The 18577-nt window shown below is 40.7% G+C and overlaps 1 protein-coding gene across 5 annotated transcripts in view; it reads left to right on the forward strand.

Moving 5' to 3' along the window:
* Positions 1 to 18577, forward strand: part of lrrc7 (leucine rich repeat containing 7) — a 137720-nt gene that overhangs the window by 75054 nt on the left and 44089 nt on the right. For 3 of the 5 annotated variants that reach the window (XM_040031525.1, XM_040031522.1, XM_040031526.1), the window contains exons 1-6: positions 1 to 3160; positions 13474 to 13676; positions 16611 to 16728; positions 16885 to 16963; positions 17771 to 17860; positions 18286 to 18342. The exon at positions 1 to 3160 is cut by the window's left edge. In XM_040031525.1, the coding sequence (XP_039887459.1) occupies positions 3085 to 3160; positions 13474 to 13676; positions 16611 to 16728; positions 16885 to 16963; positions 17771 to 17860; positions 18286 to 18342 (623 nt within the window). In that variant the 5' untranslated portion in view covers positions 1 to 3084. The remainder of the gene's footprint in view (positions 3161 to 13473; positions 13677 to 16610; positions 16729 to 16884; positions 16964 to 17770; positions 17861 to 18285; positions 18343 to 18577) is intronic. The other 2 variants (XM_040031524.1, XM_040031523.1) reach the window with 1 other exon arrangement.

The raw sequence follows: 18577 nt of genomic DNA on the forward strand, positions 1-18577 counted from the left end.
TGAGACTTTAATTCTTATGAGCATTATAAAACTTCCAGAGGTAACCAGAGGTAATTCTGACCTTTTAGCCACTGATCAGTGTATTAGCAGACTGATATTTTTTCAAATTTATAATAGCCAGTAAATAAATCTTAAAACTGTAAAGAAGAGATGGCGGGTGTGTTGATGTTGCATAATTCGTCCACAAGAGGGCACTCTCAGTTTCCTTGTTGGCAATGCACCTGTTTGGAAGGACAAACACAGTGGGCAGTGTGTAAACAAATAAATAAACAAATGTAACAAATTTTAGGGAAATCTTTTTGAGTTTTTGTATCTAAAGAAAAAAGACTAAAATTGGGAATTATATCAGAATATCAGCATCTGTCTTAAAAATCCTACATCAGTCCTGTATGTTGATTTTGCCATTAACATAAAAACCAGGATGTCACACATTCAGAATGTCAAAAAAACGAAGAAACACACAAACGAACGGCAATACTCGAGACTTAGGGTCTAATTTAAAAGAGCTCCTGTCTCATCTCCTTCACCTGCTTCTCGCCTCTCATGTGAGCTATTATGCATCATCTAAAATCAAATAAAATGTTAAAGATTTGCATTTTCTTTCTTTAAGGAAGTACAGGATAATGACTACCATTTAAAACACTGAATTCATTTCAGCAGTTGAAATTACAAGTTACAGCGCGCTGGACCTCAATGTGAACCAGCGGTCTGCTTCACAAAAAGGATGGCACAATAAGCTGGCAATATAGTTTTATACCACAACAAAAACAAGAATTATCATGGGAAATGACATGGCGGTCCTTCTGTCTCCCGTCTGACCTCGTCTGCATCTGCTCCTTTACTGGAAAAAGACACCTCCCTAGCCTAACCTTGCTGCATTAAAATCAGCTAGCAATTCTTAGCCTGTTGTTTTCTACTTATTATCTAAGTCCGGGACAATCTGTTCAGACTCTCTTGGCCCAGAAAAATATCACCCTGACTTTAACTAGTTATGATGTGTAAGCATGTTTGCAAAATCCCTCTGCAGCTCAACATGTCAGCCTCAATAATTCAATTCAATCATAGCACTGAACTGATCCTTTTGACCCTAATTACACAGAGTGCCAACTCTTAATGAGCGCAAAGACAATGTGTATATAATAATCACAAAAAACAGCTTTACTTAATCATTTTATTCCTGACAGGTATGACTTTATAACTTTAGACAAACAGCTTTGACCTGTGATGCCAAAAAAGAGCAATAAAGTCCTTCATTTTTTCTATATCAGTCATCCGGTTTTACTATTCCAAAACAAGATAACAAATTTTTTTTAATTGCTCAGATACACATCATGGATCAGCCTATCCGCTGTCTTTAATGCCTTTTAAGGTCTTTAACATTGACTTTGAAAGCAGCCCTGAACGTTGTGCGGGATATCTGGTTAAGTCAAGCTACCGAAGCTTAACCAGATCTTAACTTTTGAAGTAGCAGACGACAAGAAATTGTTTCTAATTTGATATATTTTCTGTGATACTTATGATTTGTGATTATTGCCAACAGAGACAATACCCCAGTTTATTTCTGTTTTTTTTTTTTTTTCCATCAGATTATTCTTCCATACTTTGCTGGCTTGCTATTTAGAATATTCAACCGGTACTTATCAGTCAGTCTCTTTACATTTTTTCATTATATTTTTCCCACATGAACTTATGCAGTAAATAACCAAACAAATTGTTTGGGGGGGTCTGATATGATGAGAAGACATTGTGCAACAGACGACATCACGAGTGAGATTCCCCACATTTTAATATGTAAGAAAATATCAGAGGATCGGGGCGTTTGTCATCACTGCAAAGTTTATTTGTGTGTTGAAATGTTAAAGGTTGTGGAGCAGCACAGGACAGTCTGACAGTCAAGCAGCAGCTGATACGGGTAGCCTCCTCCTCCTACTGGTTAATGCCTCATTCAGTGCTGGTTGTCCGGCCACGCTGAAGGGTGAACGGTTTGATTGTGCACCAAAGTTCCACAAAAGCAAGCGGAGGCAAAATCCACTCAGTGATGACGCATCGTTCAGACTCACTTTTTTATGACGACTGTCTTTCAAGCCTTTTTTGCAGCCAGATGCCTTGTTATCCCAGACTGTGGATTTGTCTAAAAAGCTTAATATCTACTATCAAAATCAGTCCTCCAATGATAAACCTGTGCCTCAGACTTATATAACTTTTCACTATTCCAGTGTACGTATGTGGGATGACAGCACATTTCTATAGGACTTTTCTAACAGAACATCTTAAAATGATGTTCTCTGATGATCAGAGACTCAAGCACAATTGAAATCTACGTGTGTGTGTGTGAGTATTTTCATGTGGTGGTAGTACAGGTAACTGCCCAAAGTGCTTATTTAATGTTTAGTAAATGTAAAAAAAAAAAAAAGCAACAAAACACAGAAAGTGGCAGAACAAGCTGTTCTTGGCCGATAGATAACTAACTGCCTCCCACATGCACACACACACACACACTCAGGGATTTGCTTGACAATGTGGAGCACTGGGATGTGAAACAGGATCTTCCGTGTCCTCTCACCGTCACTGACACAAGTAAATGAGTCAGCATGCATGACTGTTTGTGTCACTGATTTGTAAGTGTGTGTGTGTGTGTTTCACATGTGCTCGTCCGCGATAGCGTGCAACTGTTGTGAGCGAGTGCAGAAACCCTGGGGCGATATCCACAGAGCGCAGCTCTCCCGCCTTTTGCGAGAAACAGAAAAGGAAACACGAAGCGGTGGCATGGAGCTGTTCTCGGGCTCTTATTCAGGTGCTATAAAAGTGTCTGACATATCTGAGTCTACATTAAGCGTCGCAGAATGTGGAGCGCTCGCCCACCGAGTGCAGCATGTTCTGTTTTATGACACAGAGAGAGACAGAGAGAGCAGGAGAACGAGTAAAAATACACCCAGCTCCTGGGAGACGGTCTCTATGGCAGCGGTTACCGTGGCGACAGTGAGGCTGCACGTGAAGCGATGGCTGTCATGGCACCCCTAGGGGAATTCACCCTCTTGAGCTGCTGGAGGACATGCACAGATATTCACAAACACACAAGCTTGAATGAAGAGCAGAGGGAGGAGGAAAGCGACCGCTCGAGGGGAAATTCAGGAGAACTGCCGATCGCTCGCTAGCTGTGGTAAAAACTTAACTCTGGGGGTCTGCCGAGCTAAAGCAGAGTTTGCTTGAACATTTTATGAAGCTATATAATTTTAAAAGGAAATATTTTTACCAGCTCAGACAGTTTTGTGTGACATTTCAGCAAAGTGTCCTGCAATTCAGTTAAATATGTGTAGTTGGGACCAACGTTAAAGATGGTTTGTTTTGACTTATTAGTAGACAATAAAGGGGCGTCAAAAGTAGTTTTTGTGACTCTGTGAAAAAGGTATGTGAAGAAATATTTCTTACATTGCTTGGTGTGTTCCCAGTGCTTACTGTATATGTACACTGCACAGCCAAAAAACAAAAAGTCCCACACTCTAATATTTTCTGGGACTGCCTTTAGTTTTATAGGCACTATACACTCACTGAGGAATTGTTTCGAGATATTCGAGATACAAAGTGTATTTAAATATTTTTTCAACAAGATCTTGTAACCATGCTGGGGCAGTCAGACTGCTAAAGTCTTCTGCAGCACATCCAGAAGATTCTCAGTGGATCTAAGGTCAGGTCTCTGGTGATCCCTGAGCCAGTGAATTCTGTCATCTGTCATCTTGGAACGTGCTCGTGCCGTCAGGGATGAAAAAAAAAAATTATGGATGGAAAATCCTGGTCAGTCAGTACAGTATATTTAGCAGAAAAACAATTATGTCTTTTTTTTATTAACAAACACCTGATCATTTCAGTGTGGGCATTGACGGTGAAGGGAGGGAGGAAGGACAAAAGACACACTGTGGAAGAGAGCCAGAGATTAATAACAACTAATAATTAAATGCAGAGCAGAGTATTAAACACACAGAGAGTATAAAGAGGTGAATGAAGAAAAGAAACACTCAGTGCATCATGGGAAGCCCTCAGCAGCCTAGGCTTATACCAGCATAACTAAGGGAGGATACAAGGTCATCTGATCCAGCACTAACTATAGCCCTTGATAAACTGTAAGGACCTTTTCACATAATGAAGTCTGCACGTTTTTACCAATACTGCTGCATTTTTACTTTCTCCTGAGTTGGATTTTTGGCTCTCTCTCGAGTATTTTTAACAGCGTGCAGTGTGGCGTTAATACTTCTTCATCACAGTCTTCTTCTTTTTCACCCGCTGCTGGTGTGTAAAAGTGTACATGTGTGGAGGTGCTTAAGTCTGTGCGTGTGCACGTGTGGGCGGGTGTATGTTACAGTAGCAGTTCTTGTAAAACTTCTCACTACATCTTTGTTTTCTGTTTTATGTCATAATTATTATGATGATTACCAAAGCTATTTAAATGTGTGTGTGGGGGGGGGGGGGGGGGGGACTTGCACTTGCACATGAAGCATTGTCTCTGCAGAGTCAGTCTGCTCCGTCATGCTGTTTCCATAGCAGCAGCAAGAGCCAACACAGCCAACCACGCTCACTTCCTTGTTTCATCCTATTGGTACTGGCTCATTCTGACTCCCATCCAAATTGTATTTTTTTTTTTTCTTTTTTTTTTGTGCTGCATGCTATCTGGATGTCTGGGCAGGACTGGACACACTTCGGCACCCCCTTTACATTCACTCTAGCAGAGGTGATCAGTGTGTTAGAAATAAAGACAAAACCTAACGATGACTAAAATATTTCACTGCATCCATGAATGGCCACGTGGCCAAGTCCTTTGCACTGTTATATTGATATATGGGTCATACAGAGCAGTCTTCATCCTTGTTATTTGTCTTTTGGTGTGATATCTGTTGTGAACAGTGGCAGCACAGCTCCCTCTTCTTTTCCTCATGAACTTCCCGGGCAGATAATCAGTCTGTGCAGGTGTCTGTGTCATGAAGGTGACTGCCCACAAAAGGCTCTCACTGTTGCCCACGTAAACACCCCCCCTCAACAGACACACACCCACACCCATATTTGCTATTTGTCACCCTGCTGTTGTTAATACTTGCCTGGGCGACATCAGCTCCTCTCTCTCGTTCGCTCTCCGCTCCGTTGACAAAAAGCTGTTATTTTTAGTCTACTCTGTCTTTGTAAATTAAGCTGTTACATCCATAACCGTGAGGGCAGAGCAGGCAGCTGCACTATCAGTAGCTTATAGAAACAGATTTCTTAGCAGACGGCGAGCTCATATTTTGCACATGTTTTCAAGACAAAAGTTATTTTTCTGTGCTCCTTTTAGTGAGTTCTGTAATTACTCAAAGTCACCTCAGTCAGGAAAACAAATGTTTTTGCTTATGTGTGATGGATCACACACACACACACACACACACACACACACACACACACACACACACACACACACACACACACACACAATGAATAACGATAACTAAAGCCAAACCTCCAGAGTCAAAAAAGGCACGTTATAGACGGAAAATGAGTTTTAACAAACTCTGATTTGTGGGTCACGTCACCTGTGGTTAGTGTTACTGGTTTGTCTGGAACATTATACTGGGCCATCTGGCTTAATGATTCGAGGATGCTGTAGACACTGAAACTGATTTTGCATGTTTGCTAATTATGTATTTTGAAGCCCAACAAGCAGTCTGCCTGCCTTCTTACTCAGCCACTGAGAAGATCCTTAGTGCTGTGTAACCACGATGGAGTGTGTCAGCTGACTTCTGCCGCCTGTGCTCAGACAGCCACACTAGCAAGCTGATGTTCTAGCAAGCTGAGCGTGGACACATGTAGTGTGTTACCTCTTTGTTTAGGCATCTTTATATTGCAGAGAATCTAATAAAGATTGTAAAGAGCAGCAGGATGTATTGACCTGTGGTGTAGTTTGCTCCAGGCCCGGATACTGTTAACATTAAATGTTTCTGAGCAAATGCTGTTGGGACAGCAATGTTAAGTCCCAGCCAAAATGGTTGTGGTTTGATTGGGGAACTTAATTATAAAGCGGATGACCAGAGGGCACATTGTTTCCAAGTCAGGCCCTTTCTTAGAAATCAGGAAATACGGATCACATCAGTGTAGTTGTGTAGCTATGAAAAAAAGCAAAGCAATACATCTGTATGTGTTTGTTTTACTATATTTGATAGAGAGTCTTTTTGGTAGCTTATTTGGTAGTTAGGGTTGGATCAGGTGACCCTGAATCCTCCCTTAGTTACACTGCAATAGGTCTGGGCTGCTTGGGGCTTCCCATCAGTGTTTCTTTTTCACTCGCTATATGTTTATACACCACTCTGCATTTAATCAGTAGTTATTATTCATCTCTGGCTCTTTTCAGCATGTCTTTGACCTGTTTTCCTCCCCTTACCCTAACCAGTCATGACAGGTTGCTGCCCCTCCCTGAGCCTGCTTCCTGCAGAGGTTTTTTTCCTGTTTAAAGGAAGGTTTTCCTCCCCACTGTCGCCAAAGTGCATGCTCAAAGGGGATCATATTATTGCTTGGGTTTTCTTTTTTTCTTTGTATTGTTATAGGATCTTTACCTTACAATATAAAGCACCTTAAAGCAGTTGTTGTGATTTAGCACTATATGTAAAACTGAATTGAATTGAACTGAATAGTGCCGCGCAGAACTGCACTGTAATACTTTCAATAAAAGGTAGACATCTGATGTTAGCATGGTTCACAGTTCTCATATCTAGGAGAGATATAGCATTAATATTCCATAATATGCAGTGTACATCATGATTATATTGATTATACAGTTTATGTCACAGTAGTGTAATTAACACATCAATTTCTTCAAAGTCTCCAAAGTGACGTAGTTAGTTATATATTTAAAAAATATATAAGAAAACATTAGGTTAAAACTTCTTACACTTTCTTAATAGTATCCACGCTATTTTCTTTAAAACTACACTCTCCAGCCACTTTATTAGGTACACCTAATTAGCACAAATTAGCCAGTCACATGGCAGCAACTGTTTGCATTCAGAAATGTTGAATGGGGGAAGAAAAGTAATTTTAGTGACTTTGAATGTGGGAAAGTTCTCGGTACATTTCAGAAACTGCAAAGCAGGAAAGCATGGATCCATCTGGCCTTGTATCGATATTTCAGGATGATAGTGGTGTAATAGTGTGGAAGATATTTTTTCGTTGTACTTTGGGCCCATTAGTGCCAACTGAGCCTTGTTTAAACACCACAACCTACCTGAGTATTGTTGCTGATGCTGACCATGTCCATCTCTTTACAACCACAGTGTAGCCAACTTCTAATGGATTCTTCCGGCAAGCTAACATGCCATGTCACAAAGCTCAGTTTAGACTCAAATGGCCTCCGATGGCCCTTATTTTAAGCCAGTAGAGCACATTTGGGATGGGGTGTAACAGCATATTCACACTGTGCATGTGCAGCTGATAAATCTGCAGCAAATATGACATGCTATCATATCAACATGGACAAAGATCTTTGAGGAATGTTTCAAGCATCTTATTGAATCTATTTCACAAATAATTAAGGCAGGTGTAACTACTGAAGTGGCCGAGTATCTGCGGTAAAAGTAATACAAAGACAAGCCGCCACCAAACAGCATCGTGAGAAGCACTGACTGCCGGGTTTACATGTAGAATAGGCAAACAGTAAATGTCAGCTGGCCTCATTACACCTGCACTGAGCATGACTGTGGATAAGGATGCATTGATTTTAATGGTCCAGTCCTTTTAGATAAACAGTCCTGCAGGATCTGCGACCTTTTTATCTGATTTCAGTGGCTTGCAAAAAGCTAGAGCAGATAACACAGTGTACTCGCAATGTTCAAGATTACTCTCTCTATCGTCTAAATTCATCTGGTCTCACTGTGCAGCTGGACATGTGTGTGTTTATAGCCAGATAAAGCTGCAGGTCTTATCTCTGAGCCTCCTGGTGTTCCTCTCACTGCTCTCTACACCTTCTTATTTTCACGTTCTCTCTTTAGTTTCCTCATCTCTTTCTTTTCATGCCGCTGTGCAGCTTCTCATCGCATCCAGTTGCTGTTGTGCTCGATGGCAGTTGAAGATCAAGCAGGAAATTGAAGTCCAATCACTGAAAACTCGCTCTTTGTTCCGTTTGAAAGGGCTGGCGTTAAAATGTCTTTATTTGTCAATAGATTGAGCGCAGCAAGCGAGTGGGTTTGCAATGATAAAGCTGAATGATGAGTCCTCACTCAAGGACTTTAATAACCATGGTTAGCCTACTTATGCCATTCAGCCACAAGCTTTTTAAATGGAGTTGTGTAATGGAGCGATGTTGTCGCAGAATTACAAAGGATTCGGTCTAATTATATGGCTCTGGCTTGTTGTTTGAAAAGACCGTGTGTGTGTGTGTGTGTGTGTGTGTGTGTGTGTGTGTGTGTGTGTGTGTGTGTGTGAGACAAAGCGAGCCGAGCCTCAGCCTGCTGTGAACTGGGTAACTGCTGGTTGGCGGGGGATCACTGTGATACCCATCTGCCATGTGAGTTTTACATCTGCCTGACAGTCATGTGAAGCTTTTAAACTAATGTGGGTCCTTCAACACCTGTGACCTAAAGTATAATTTCACATTTTTCTCTACCTTGGAACAATCTTCACGTATCCAATATGTACAGTGGCTGTTCAACACAGTTGAATTAAAACACAAAACAAAAACAAAACATAAAGGTCTGAATAAAAGTTGAAAAAAACAGAATGGAAGGGGAAAAAAAACAAAACTCACAAAACACAACTGACGGATTTTTAGGTAAGATGGAAAAGTTGTGGAAGTGACAGAAACCAAAACATGTAAAAGAATTTACTGAGACATACTTGAAAAGGATTCAGAAAAAGATGCAAGGTAATGTGTGTTTTAATCACATAATTCATATAATATTGTAAATATTTGTTTGCTTTTAGCCGTTTTCTGTTTTGTCTCCCCAAAACACTTCTCTCGTTCTTCTTTGTGAACTTTTACTGCATTATTTTTTTCTGTTCTTCTGTTGTTTTTGCAGCCTTTTTCTATTTGCTGCAGTTTCAGTGCATTTGAACTCACAGGGCCACCGTACACATGGCCTTTTACATTGGTGCAGTTTTTTTCTCCTATCCACAGCAGGAAAATCCACATTCCTTAATCTATGCAAAAATGTAAAAGTTTACATGAAGTTAATATGTCTCACTTCACAAAAATGTGGTGCTAGTGTAAATGATATCGTTCTTTAAAGTCACTTATAATACGACTTCACCTGCAGTTTTGGTTTGGTTGGACGGGGGACACTTAGTGTGGATAATCCACCCAAATACCCACATTAGTTTAATTTTACTGTAAGAGCAAACCTTTAGCAGTGTCCATGTCTGATCTGGCTCAGAGTCGGTCTATTTCAAAAGGATGTGGGCACTGATTCCTGTACTTGACCATGGACTCAAATCTGAGTACAGCAGTAGTTCGTTCAAATTCAGTGTAAGAAAACAGCTCAAATAATCATTCAGCAATTTTAGATCACTGCGTTCATATTTTTTGGTAGACTACTTTGTTTTTGTCTCTCACAGGGTTGTCAGTCAGCCACACTCACATTTACACAAACTCAATTAAGAGTCAGGATGAGGAGAACGTTCAAACTTGACACCACACAGAGAGGCTCGAGCCAATAGAAAGATTTGGTACGTGCAGATTAAAATACTTTGTATGCTGATTTTGAACTGTGGTTTAGATTTAAAAGGATCAACTCACTAATTTTGGACATCAAGATTATCTTATCTTATTATTAATGTTGTAAACCACTAACCAAATTATGAATAGATAACAAAATCTGATATTGTTTATGTTTTCACAAGTAAAAATAATGTTTAGTGTCCAGTATTTTTATAGAAAAACCATGAACCATGCCACACACATCCTGTGTCTGGCAGACCTTATCTCTACCTTTAGGATTAGGCCCTTAAGCCCAGCATAACTAATGCAGCATAACTCTCTTAGTTATGCTGCAGTAGGTGTAGACTGCTTGGGGAATCCCATGATGCATTGAGTATTTCCTCTTTAGTCACCTTTCTAACTCACTATGTGTTAATAGACCTCTCTGCACTGAATCATAGTTGTTATTATTCTCTGGCTCTCTTCCACGGCATGTCTTTATCCTGTCTTCCTTCTCTCACCCCAATCGGTCACTGCAGATGGCCCCGCCCCTCCCTGAGCCTGGTTCTGCTGGAGGTTTCTTCCTGTTAAAAGGGAGTTTTTCCGCCCCACTGTCGCCAAAGTGCTTGCCCTTAGGGGGTCATATGATTGTTGGAGTTTTCTCTGTATTTATTACTGTAGGGTCTACCTTACAGTATGAAGCACTGTTGTTGTGATTTGTCACTGTATAAATTAAACTGAATTAAATTGAACTACAGCATTTGAAGCCTAAGCTAGTGTCTAATGCCCTTCACTGGCTTTGCATTGATTTGAAGGTTGAGAAGGGCAAAAATTACTCTGTTGAAAGTAAAGGTTGCTCACCCCTCTCTCTTTATCAGTCGATATCTTCCCTTCTTTCCATGGTCAGATGAGGGTGCTATGTGTATTTGCAGCATCTGTTATCATCTGGTACACTTGCATTGTTTTTTCTGTAGCAAAAAACACCAATATGGACTTGCCTCACCATTTATGAGACTTTTACACAGTCCATCAAACGTTTTTGGTTTCAGCCTCAAAGGAATGCTAGTTTCTTTTCATGCTTGTTACTGTTAGCTAACTAAGCTTGATGATGAATTTGGACCGAGGAACTCTTGTCACCCCAGACTTGACTGAAGCTATTGAAGCTTAGTAGTTTCTGCTGATACTGTTCTCGCTTTTTCTCAGGTGGTTATTGGTGGGGATCAAAGTGTTGTTAGTTGTAGTTTTCTCAAAAAACAGGAAGTGATCAAATTTTTGTGTCACATATTTTGTCATTCTTCTTGTCATGAATTGGGGCTTTGATGTGTCACACTGTATAAATTACCACCATTTGGTGGGATCAAGTCTGAGCAGGCTTGATTACTTTTGACAGCTTGCTTCTGTATTTATGAGGAACTACAGAGTGCCTACAGATAGAACAAGTCAGTAATTCATTAAAAATTATATTGCAGTAATAATGCATGATTGCTACAAAATCCCAAGACACACTAACGTGACTCAGCAAACCATTTGGTCACCACTGGTTTCTCATCCTCTGCAAGGCTGTGGAGGGCTCACTATGCATAAGATGAACAGTCCTCCAGTCTATGCAAGGCTTGTAGGTGATATTTGTACAATGAAAAGCTCCTATATCTGATTCCACTGTGTTTAACACATTGTTTTTTGCACCTTGAGATTCAAATGAGCACATTTTTCCTTCTGCACAGTATGAATAATTTTGCAGTAAGTGGCTTGTGAAAATGTTTCTTTGTGCATTTATTTATTTCATTACTCATCAAAAGATGCAAAATCTGTCACTGTGAATGAATGCAACTCACATTGTTTTATCACATAGTTTTTAGAATTTGTTTCCCACGTTTTATAGAAAATCCCACTCATGATTTTTTCACTATCGAAACACTTTGTATAACTAGTTTCTTATATCAGAGCCTGTCTTTTAGTACGCTAGTCTGCCCATATACTGTTAATGATGCTATCAGACTGACAAGGTTCTACACAGAAGAACTCTATCAGGTAGCATAGCATAGCATCTTTATTTATACAGGGAGTGCAGAATTATTAGGCAACTTGTATTTTTGAGGAATAATTTTATTATTGAACAACAACCATGTTCTCAATGAACCCAAAAAACTCATTAATATCAAAGCTGAATGTTTTTGGAAGTAGTTTTTAGTTTGTTTTTAGTTTTAGCTATTTTAGGGGGATATCTGTGTGTGCAGGTGACTATTACTGTGCATAATTATTAGGCAACTTAACAAAAAACAGATTTATACCCATTTCAATTATTTATTTTTACCAGTGACACCAATATAACATCTCCACATTCACAAATATACATTTCTGACATTCAAAAACAAAACAAAAACAAATCAGCGACCAATATAGCCACCTTTCTTTGCAAGGACACTCAAAAGCCTGCCATCCATGGATTCAGTCAGTGTTTTGATCTGTTCACCATCAACATTGCGTGCAGCAGCAACCACAGCCTCCCAGACACTGTTCAGAGAGGTGTACTGTTTTCCCTCCTTGTAAATCTCACATTTGATGATGGACCACAGGTTCTCAATGGGGTTCAGATCAGGTGAACAAGGTGGCCATGTCATTAGTTTTTCTTCTTTTATACCCTTTCTTGCCAGCCACGCTGTGGAGTACTTGGACGCGTGTGATGGAGCATTGTCCTGCATGAAAATCATGTTTTTCTTGAAGGATGCAGACTTCTTCCTGTACCACTGCTTGAAGAAGGTGTCTTCCAGAAACTGGCAGTAGGACTGGGAGTTGAGCTTGACTCCATCCTCAACCCGAAAAGGCCCCACAAGCTCATCTTTGATGATACCAGCCCAAACCAGTACTCCACCTCCACCTTGCTGGCGTCTGAGTCGGACTGGAGCTCTCTGCCCTTTACCAATCCAGCCACGGGCCCATCCATCTGGCCCATCAAGACTCACTCTCGTTTCATCAGTCCATAAAACCTTAGAAAAACCAGTCTTGAGATATTTCTTGGCCCAGTCTTGACGTTTCAGCTTGTGTGTCTTGTTCAGTGGTGGTCATCTTTCAGCCTTTCTTACCTTGGCCACGTCTCTGAGTATTGCACACCTTGTGCTTTTGGGCACTCCAGTGATGTTGCAGCTCTGAAATATGGCCAAACTGGTGGCAAGTGGCATCTTGGCAGCTGCACGCTTGACTTTTCTCAGTTCATGGGCAGTTATTTTGCGCCTTGGTTTTTCCACACGCTTCTTGCGACCCTGTTGACTATTTTGAATGAAACGCTTGATTGTTCGATGATCACGCTTCAGAAGCTTTGCAATTTTGAGACTGCTGCATCCCTCTGCAAGATATCTCACTATTTTTGACTTTTCTGAGCCTGTCACATCCTTCTTTTGACCCATTTTTCCAAAGGAAAGGACGTTGCCTAATAATTATGCACACCTGATATAGGGTGTTGATGTCATTAGACCACACCCCTTCTCATTACAGAGTTGCACATCACCTAATATGCTTAATTGGTAGTAGGCTTTCGAGCCTATAAAGCTTGGAGTAAGACAACATGCATGAAGAGGATGATGTGGACAAAATACTCATTTGCCTAATAATTCTGCACTCCCTGTAACGCACTTTACATCCAACAGTGTTGGCCAAAGTTCTACAAATATAAAACAAATAGAAAACAGTTTAAATTACATATAGAATATCTACAAATTAAAAATAATATAATTAATAAGAAACAGGTACAACAAGCCTGTTAAAATCACGAGCTGCTGAACCTTAAAGGCCTCTAATATCATGTCTGTTCTCTCCTTTTCTCACCATTTCAGTGCAGTGTCTGGAAATGACCACTAAACGGAAGCTGATTGGCCGGCTGGTGCCGTGCCGTTGTTTCCGTGGTGAAGAGGAAGTGATCTCAGTGTTGGACTACTCCCACTGCAGCCTGCAGCAGGTCCCCAAGGAAATCTTCAGCTTTGAGAGAACTCTGGAGGAGCTCTACCTAGATGCCAACCAGATTGAGGAATTACCCAAGGTATCCCTGAGTCACATGTTAATTTTTTCCTGATATAACTCTTCTTCCTTTTACTGACCTCTTTTGGGGGGGGTTTACTAATTCTTATGCCTTTTTAAAATTTCTTCTTCTACTATTAAGCTTCTACTACTAAACTAAAATCTGTTTATTCTGACAGTTTATCAAATTCACAATTAAAAGCTGTTCATCCACTGGTACCCTGAGTAACAATTATGGATCAAAAACTGCCTTTTCACTTCACCCACTCAGGTTTATTGAGCTAGTTCTGCACCTTTTTTGTACAGTTGTGTATGTGATGCTGACCATTAGTCTTGTTGCTTTGTTTATGATTTTTTCGAATTTGGATTTCGGATGTGAAACACTGATGCTAACTTAAAATGCCCTCTCACTATTTTGTGGCGATACCCTTACTGGGCAATATTGATACATTAATATCCATGAGTTCACACTGGGAGCTGCACAGAAGCAGCCCACGTGGGGACTGCTGATGCAGAACGCCCTTCTAAAATTTCAAGGAGAATTACAGGTGCTGCTTATTAAAGGGCCGTCACATTTTATGGATATCCTGGCCTGGTTTAAATGACAAAGATGTTGAATTAGATTTCTAAATATAGCCAGCATGAATGGAGACAGTCTAATAAGGATGTATGAGATGAGATGTGCGACCTCGCATTTAACTTGCACAAAAAAATTCTGCTCAGTCTTGACAATGTATGTCTGTGCCAGCAATGCATATTAAGTCTCTGGCTCCAATGTGAGTGAGTTGGGCAGCTTCTACATGTGTGTGAGTGTTTAGAAGGCTCTGTTACAGTGGCCTGCTGTGACCTCTCCACTCAGAGCAGATCTGTCTATTTTAGAATATATATGCTGTGGCTTATGTGCTGTACTTTTTACTGAAGAGAATGTCCTAGAATTAATGAAGGTGACATATTGCCTGGTCAATAAAATAACAAAAATATATATGATCTTCAGAATTAAAATCACCTACTTAAGATTGTGTCAGTTCTTCCCCCAACATGCCTCCAAAATAGCTTTGATATGTCTGGGCATGGACAAGGAAACCATAGATGTGTCGCTTGACGTTGGTCTACAAGTGATGGCAGCAGAGTCTTTGGATCCTGAATAAGCCCAGATGTTTGATCAAGTGTGGATCTGGGAACAGTGCAGTTGTTAGCACTTTCACTACATAGCAAGAAGTGGTTTTAGATGTGGTCAGGGTTATTTCTGTGTGGAGCCCGTGCTGCCGTAGTTTCTTTCTAGGTACATCCCACAGCCCAAAAACTTGCACGTTGATCTGCAGGAAAGAGGCTGCTGCCTCTTCAAATATTTTGAGGGTTTGCAACAAAATATACTACAGCTAGCTAGTACTTTTTAAAGTAGCATAGAACACATCACATCAAGAAGGCCCAGAGTAAATGTGGTTATCCCAGCTGGACATTTGTCAAAGCTGGGAAGACACCTAAAGAAAGTTCCAGCTGATCCAGAAGAGAAGGACAACTGCTGCCTAAGCGAAAACCCTTAGTGATCCCATACGTGCCAGGAGTATCGGAGCAGTTGAGACGCATTTTTTCTAAACACCGTGTCTCTGTGGCTTTTACACCCCAAAAAACGCTGCACCACAAATTGGTCCACCCCAAGGATCGGGTCCCCCGACACAAACAAAGTAACATAATGTACGCTGTTAAGTGCCAGGAGGATTGCCAGGATTTATGCATCAGGGAAACCAAACAACCTCTGGCGAAGCAGATGGCACAACACAGAAGACCAAACTCGTAAGGCCAGGACTCTGCAGTCTATTCACACCTACAGGCCAGTGGACACTCTTTCAATGATGAGGATGTACACATCCTGGACAGGGAGGAACGCTGGTTTGAACGGGGCGTCAAGGAGGCCATTTACGTGAAAAGGGAAAGACCATCTCTGAATCGAGGAGGGGGCCTGAGGGTACATTTTTGCCATCTTACAATGCTGTGATTGCAGCCATTCCTCAACTCTCTGTGAATGGTACTCATGGCCATTGATCCCGTGGGATCAATGGCCATGAGTACTGATCAGTGATCAATAGTCTTTGATCAGTGGTTGTCCATCAATGGTCATGAGAATTTGCATATTAATGATCTGACCTCACAGCCCATTGTTTATTCAGTGGGCTGGTTTCAGTTATTGTGCTAGCACAATGTTTATTTTTTAAATTGATATTAGCTAAAACTTGAAATATTATTGCTCTACTGGCCTATTATCAGCTGCCTTATTGTTGCTATATAATAATCAGATACATTTATGAAGAGAAACATCTTTTGGTTTCATACCATAGTGAGTCTGTAGAAAAACTGTCAAGGTTAGCTCAGCTTGGTCATTGAGAGTAATACTCTTGCTGAGCCCATATACTTCACTATTTGGCCTAAAACTCAGGCCTTATCTCTGGATGTTAAATGCAGCCGTTATTGATTCTAGCAGGCAGCAAGAGTGATTGAAAGTTTTGTTAAAATGCAGGGAGTGAAGATTGAGTGAAGCTGTTTTGCTATCTAGTTACGTTTTTTCTTAACCATTGTGTTGCTGCTCATTTAGAATCTGATATATCGGAATCACCTTTTAGTTTTGACCATTTGCTTTGTTATATTTTTTACATGGGTATTTCTGAATTCCTAGAGCATTTATCGCATTTACATACCCCCAAATTCTTTCATTTTTGTATATATTTTCTTATTAGCATAATTTTTCTGTTTAGGAGCACATTTGTCTAGATGTCTTTTCCTTTCAATCTATAATGTGTTTTGTCCTTTGGGAAGACATTACATTTGCATTATTAATAGACAAGTGCTGCTAAAGTGGCCTAGCTTTTTGAAAAACATTAAGTGCCTCATGCCTCCAGGTGACGTTCTACACCCTGCCAAGATCATAATTCCTTTATCGTCCCTCTTTGTGTTCCCACAGCAACTCTTCAACTGCCAGGCCTTGAAGAAGCTGAGCATGCCAGATAACGACCTGTCCAACCTGCCCACCACCATCGCCAGCCTGGTGAACCTGAAAGAGCTAGACATCAGTAAAAACGGTATCCAGCCTAAACAACCCTGGTTTAAAATAACAGGACGAAACCTCATAATTGCAATACCGAAACTTCACAATGAAGAAGAAGAAGAAACAAAACCAGGTGGTCCAGACTTTTGTGAAACTAAACATCATGTATGACTCTCTTCCTGTCAAACAGGAATCCAGGAGTTTCCAGACAATATAAAATGCTGTAAAGGCTTGTCTGTGGTGGAAGCCAGTGTCAACCCCATCACCAAGTAAGACACAAACTGTACACTCTGCACATTACTGCACAGCTGAACCTGTTACACATTAATTCAGTCTCTGGTTTGATGGCAGTCAAGCTTAATGTTTACAAGCTAGGTTGAAAAATTGAACATTGTGCATCTAATTACTCCAAGCACGCAGCCTCTGGATAACAACCATAGTGAAAACGCTGACTGCATCATCATAAGAACAAACATCTCTAAGACGTTCACATTGGCTCGGTTATATTTAGGAAGCAAATTTCAGTTGAAGAAAGGAAAGTGTGCTTCAAGTTTGTTTGATTGCAGCATTTCACACTTTTACAGGTCACCCTGCTTTTACATATTCATATTTATGTAGCACCAGAGAGGCTGAATATTTTATAATAATTGGCTGCATCCATAAACCCTGTACAGCCATGCTCTTGTATTCATATCCCGTAGAATCAGTATTGGCTTGCAGCAGAAGATGTAAGTATTTCAGTAGAGCGCTGGTGTTGTTTATCATTATACTTTGAGCATCAGGTGTTACACTTGTAATTGCTGTTTTCTTATCGGTGTGTTAATGCCATGAAGCAAAACTAGAGTCAACCACACAGTATCCTGCAGGTTTCCCATGCTTTGTGTGTGTGTGTGTGTGTCACTGTGTGTGTGTGAGGGAGCGTGTGCACGCAGCAGATGAGTCATCTGCAGGCTAACAGCAGTTAGCTGTTTCTGCAGGGGTTGTTATGGGAACTTTGTCCGTGTCTTGTTCCACTGAGGCCGTTCAAGGACGCACACCTTTTTCATCTTTCTTGTTTTGCACAATTTCTTTCCCAGACTCCCAGATGGTTTTACGCAGCTCCTGAATCTGACCCAGCTCTTTTTAAACGATGCCTTCCTGGAGTATCTGCCTGCTAACTTTGGGAGGTAAACTGACTGTCTCTGATAGCTTGTGATTAAGTACTTTGGTGAACAGAGTCTCTATTTTTGTGCACATACAGGTTCATTAGCCTTCACAGTTTGCTAATGAATTTGTTTCCAGTTAACCAGTTATCCATCTTTACATCATCACTATACATTTTAGCATTTTATGCAGGTCATAGTGTGCTACTGTTTGCTAGAGCATATGAAAATCTATATGTTGCAGGTATTCTCTGAATGGATGAATACCAGTGGGTGTTGATCATATGTAATGCTTTCAGTGTCAAAATGGGTTTGGCACTGTTTTGTACCAAATTAAACGGGGCTTGTTTCTCTTATTTGACCTGATGTAACTTCCCAAGCATTAGCTGTTGCAGTCGATAGATTGTTATTGCATTGAATTAAGTTTCATGTGCCTTCTGGCTTTTCAGACTCTCCAAACTACGGATCCTGGAGCTGAGGGAGAACCACCTGAAAACAATGCCAAAGTGAGACAAACTGCCATATGTGTTTTTGAGTATATGTGTGTGTGTGTGTGTGTGTGTGTGTGTGTGTGTGTGTGTGTGTGTGTGTGTGTGTGTGTGTGTGTGTGAGAGAGAGAGCGAGAGAAACATTTAGTCTCATGTGTTCCTGAGTGTGCGATTGCATTTCCAGATCCCCGGATGAAAACTGTATTTATCTCTGCAGCTGTTTTCAAATACTGACGAAGCCTGATATAACATC

The sequence above is a fragment of the Simochromis diagramma genome, unplaced genomic scaffold (genome assembly GCF_900408965.1).
Source record: "Simochromis diagramma unplaced genomic scaffold, fSimDia1.1 OVJJ01000284.1, whole genome shotgun sequence".
Classification (NCBI taxonomy): Eukaryota; Metazoa; Chordata; class Actinopteri; order Cichliformes; family Cichlidae; genus Simochromis; species Simochromis diagramma.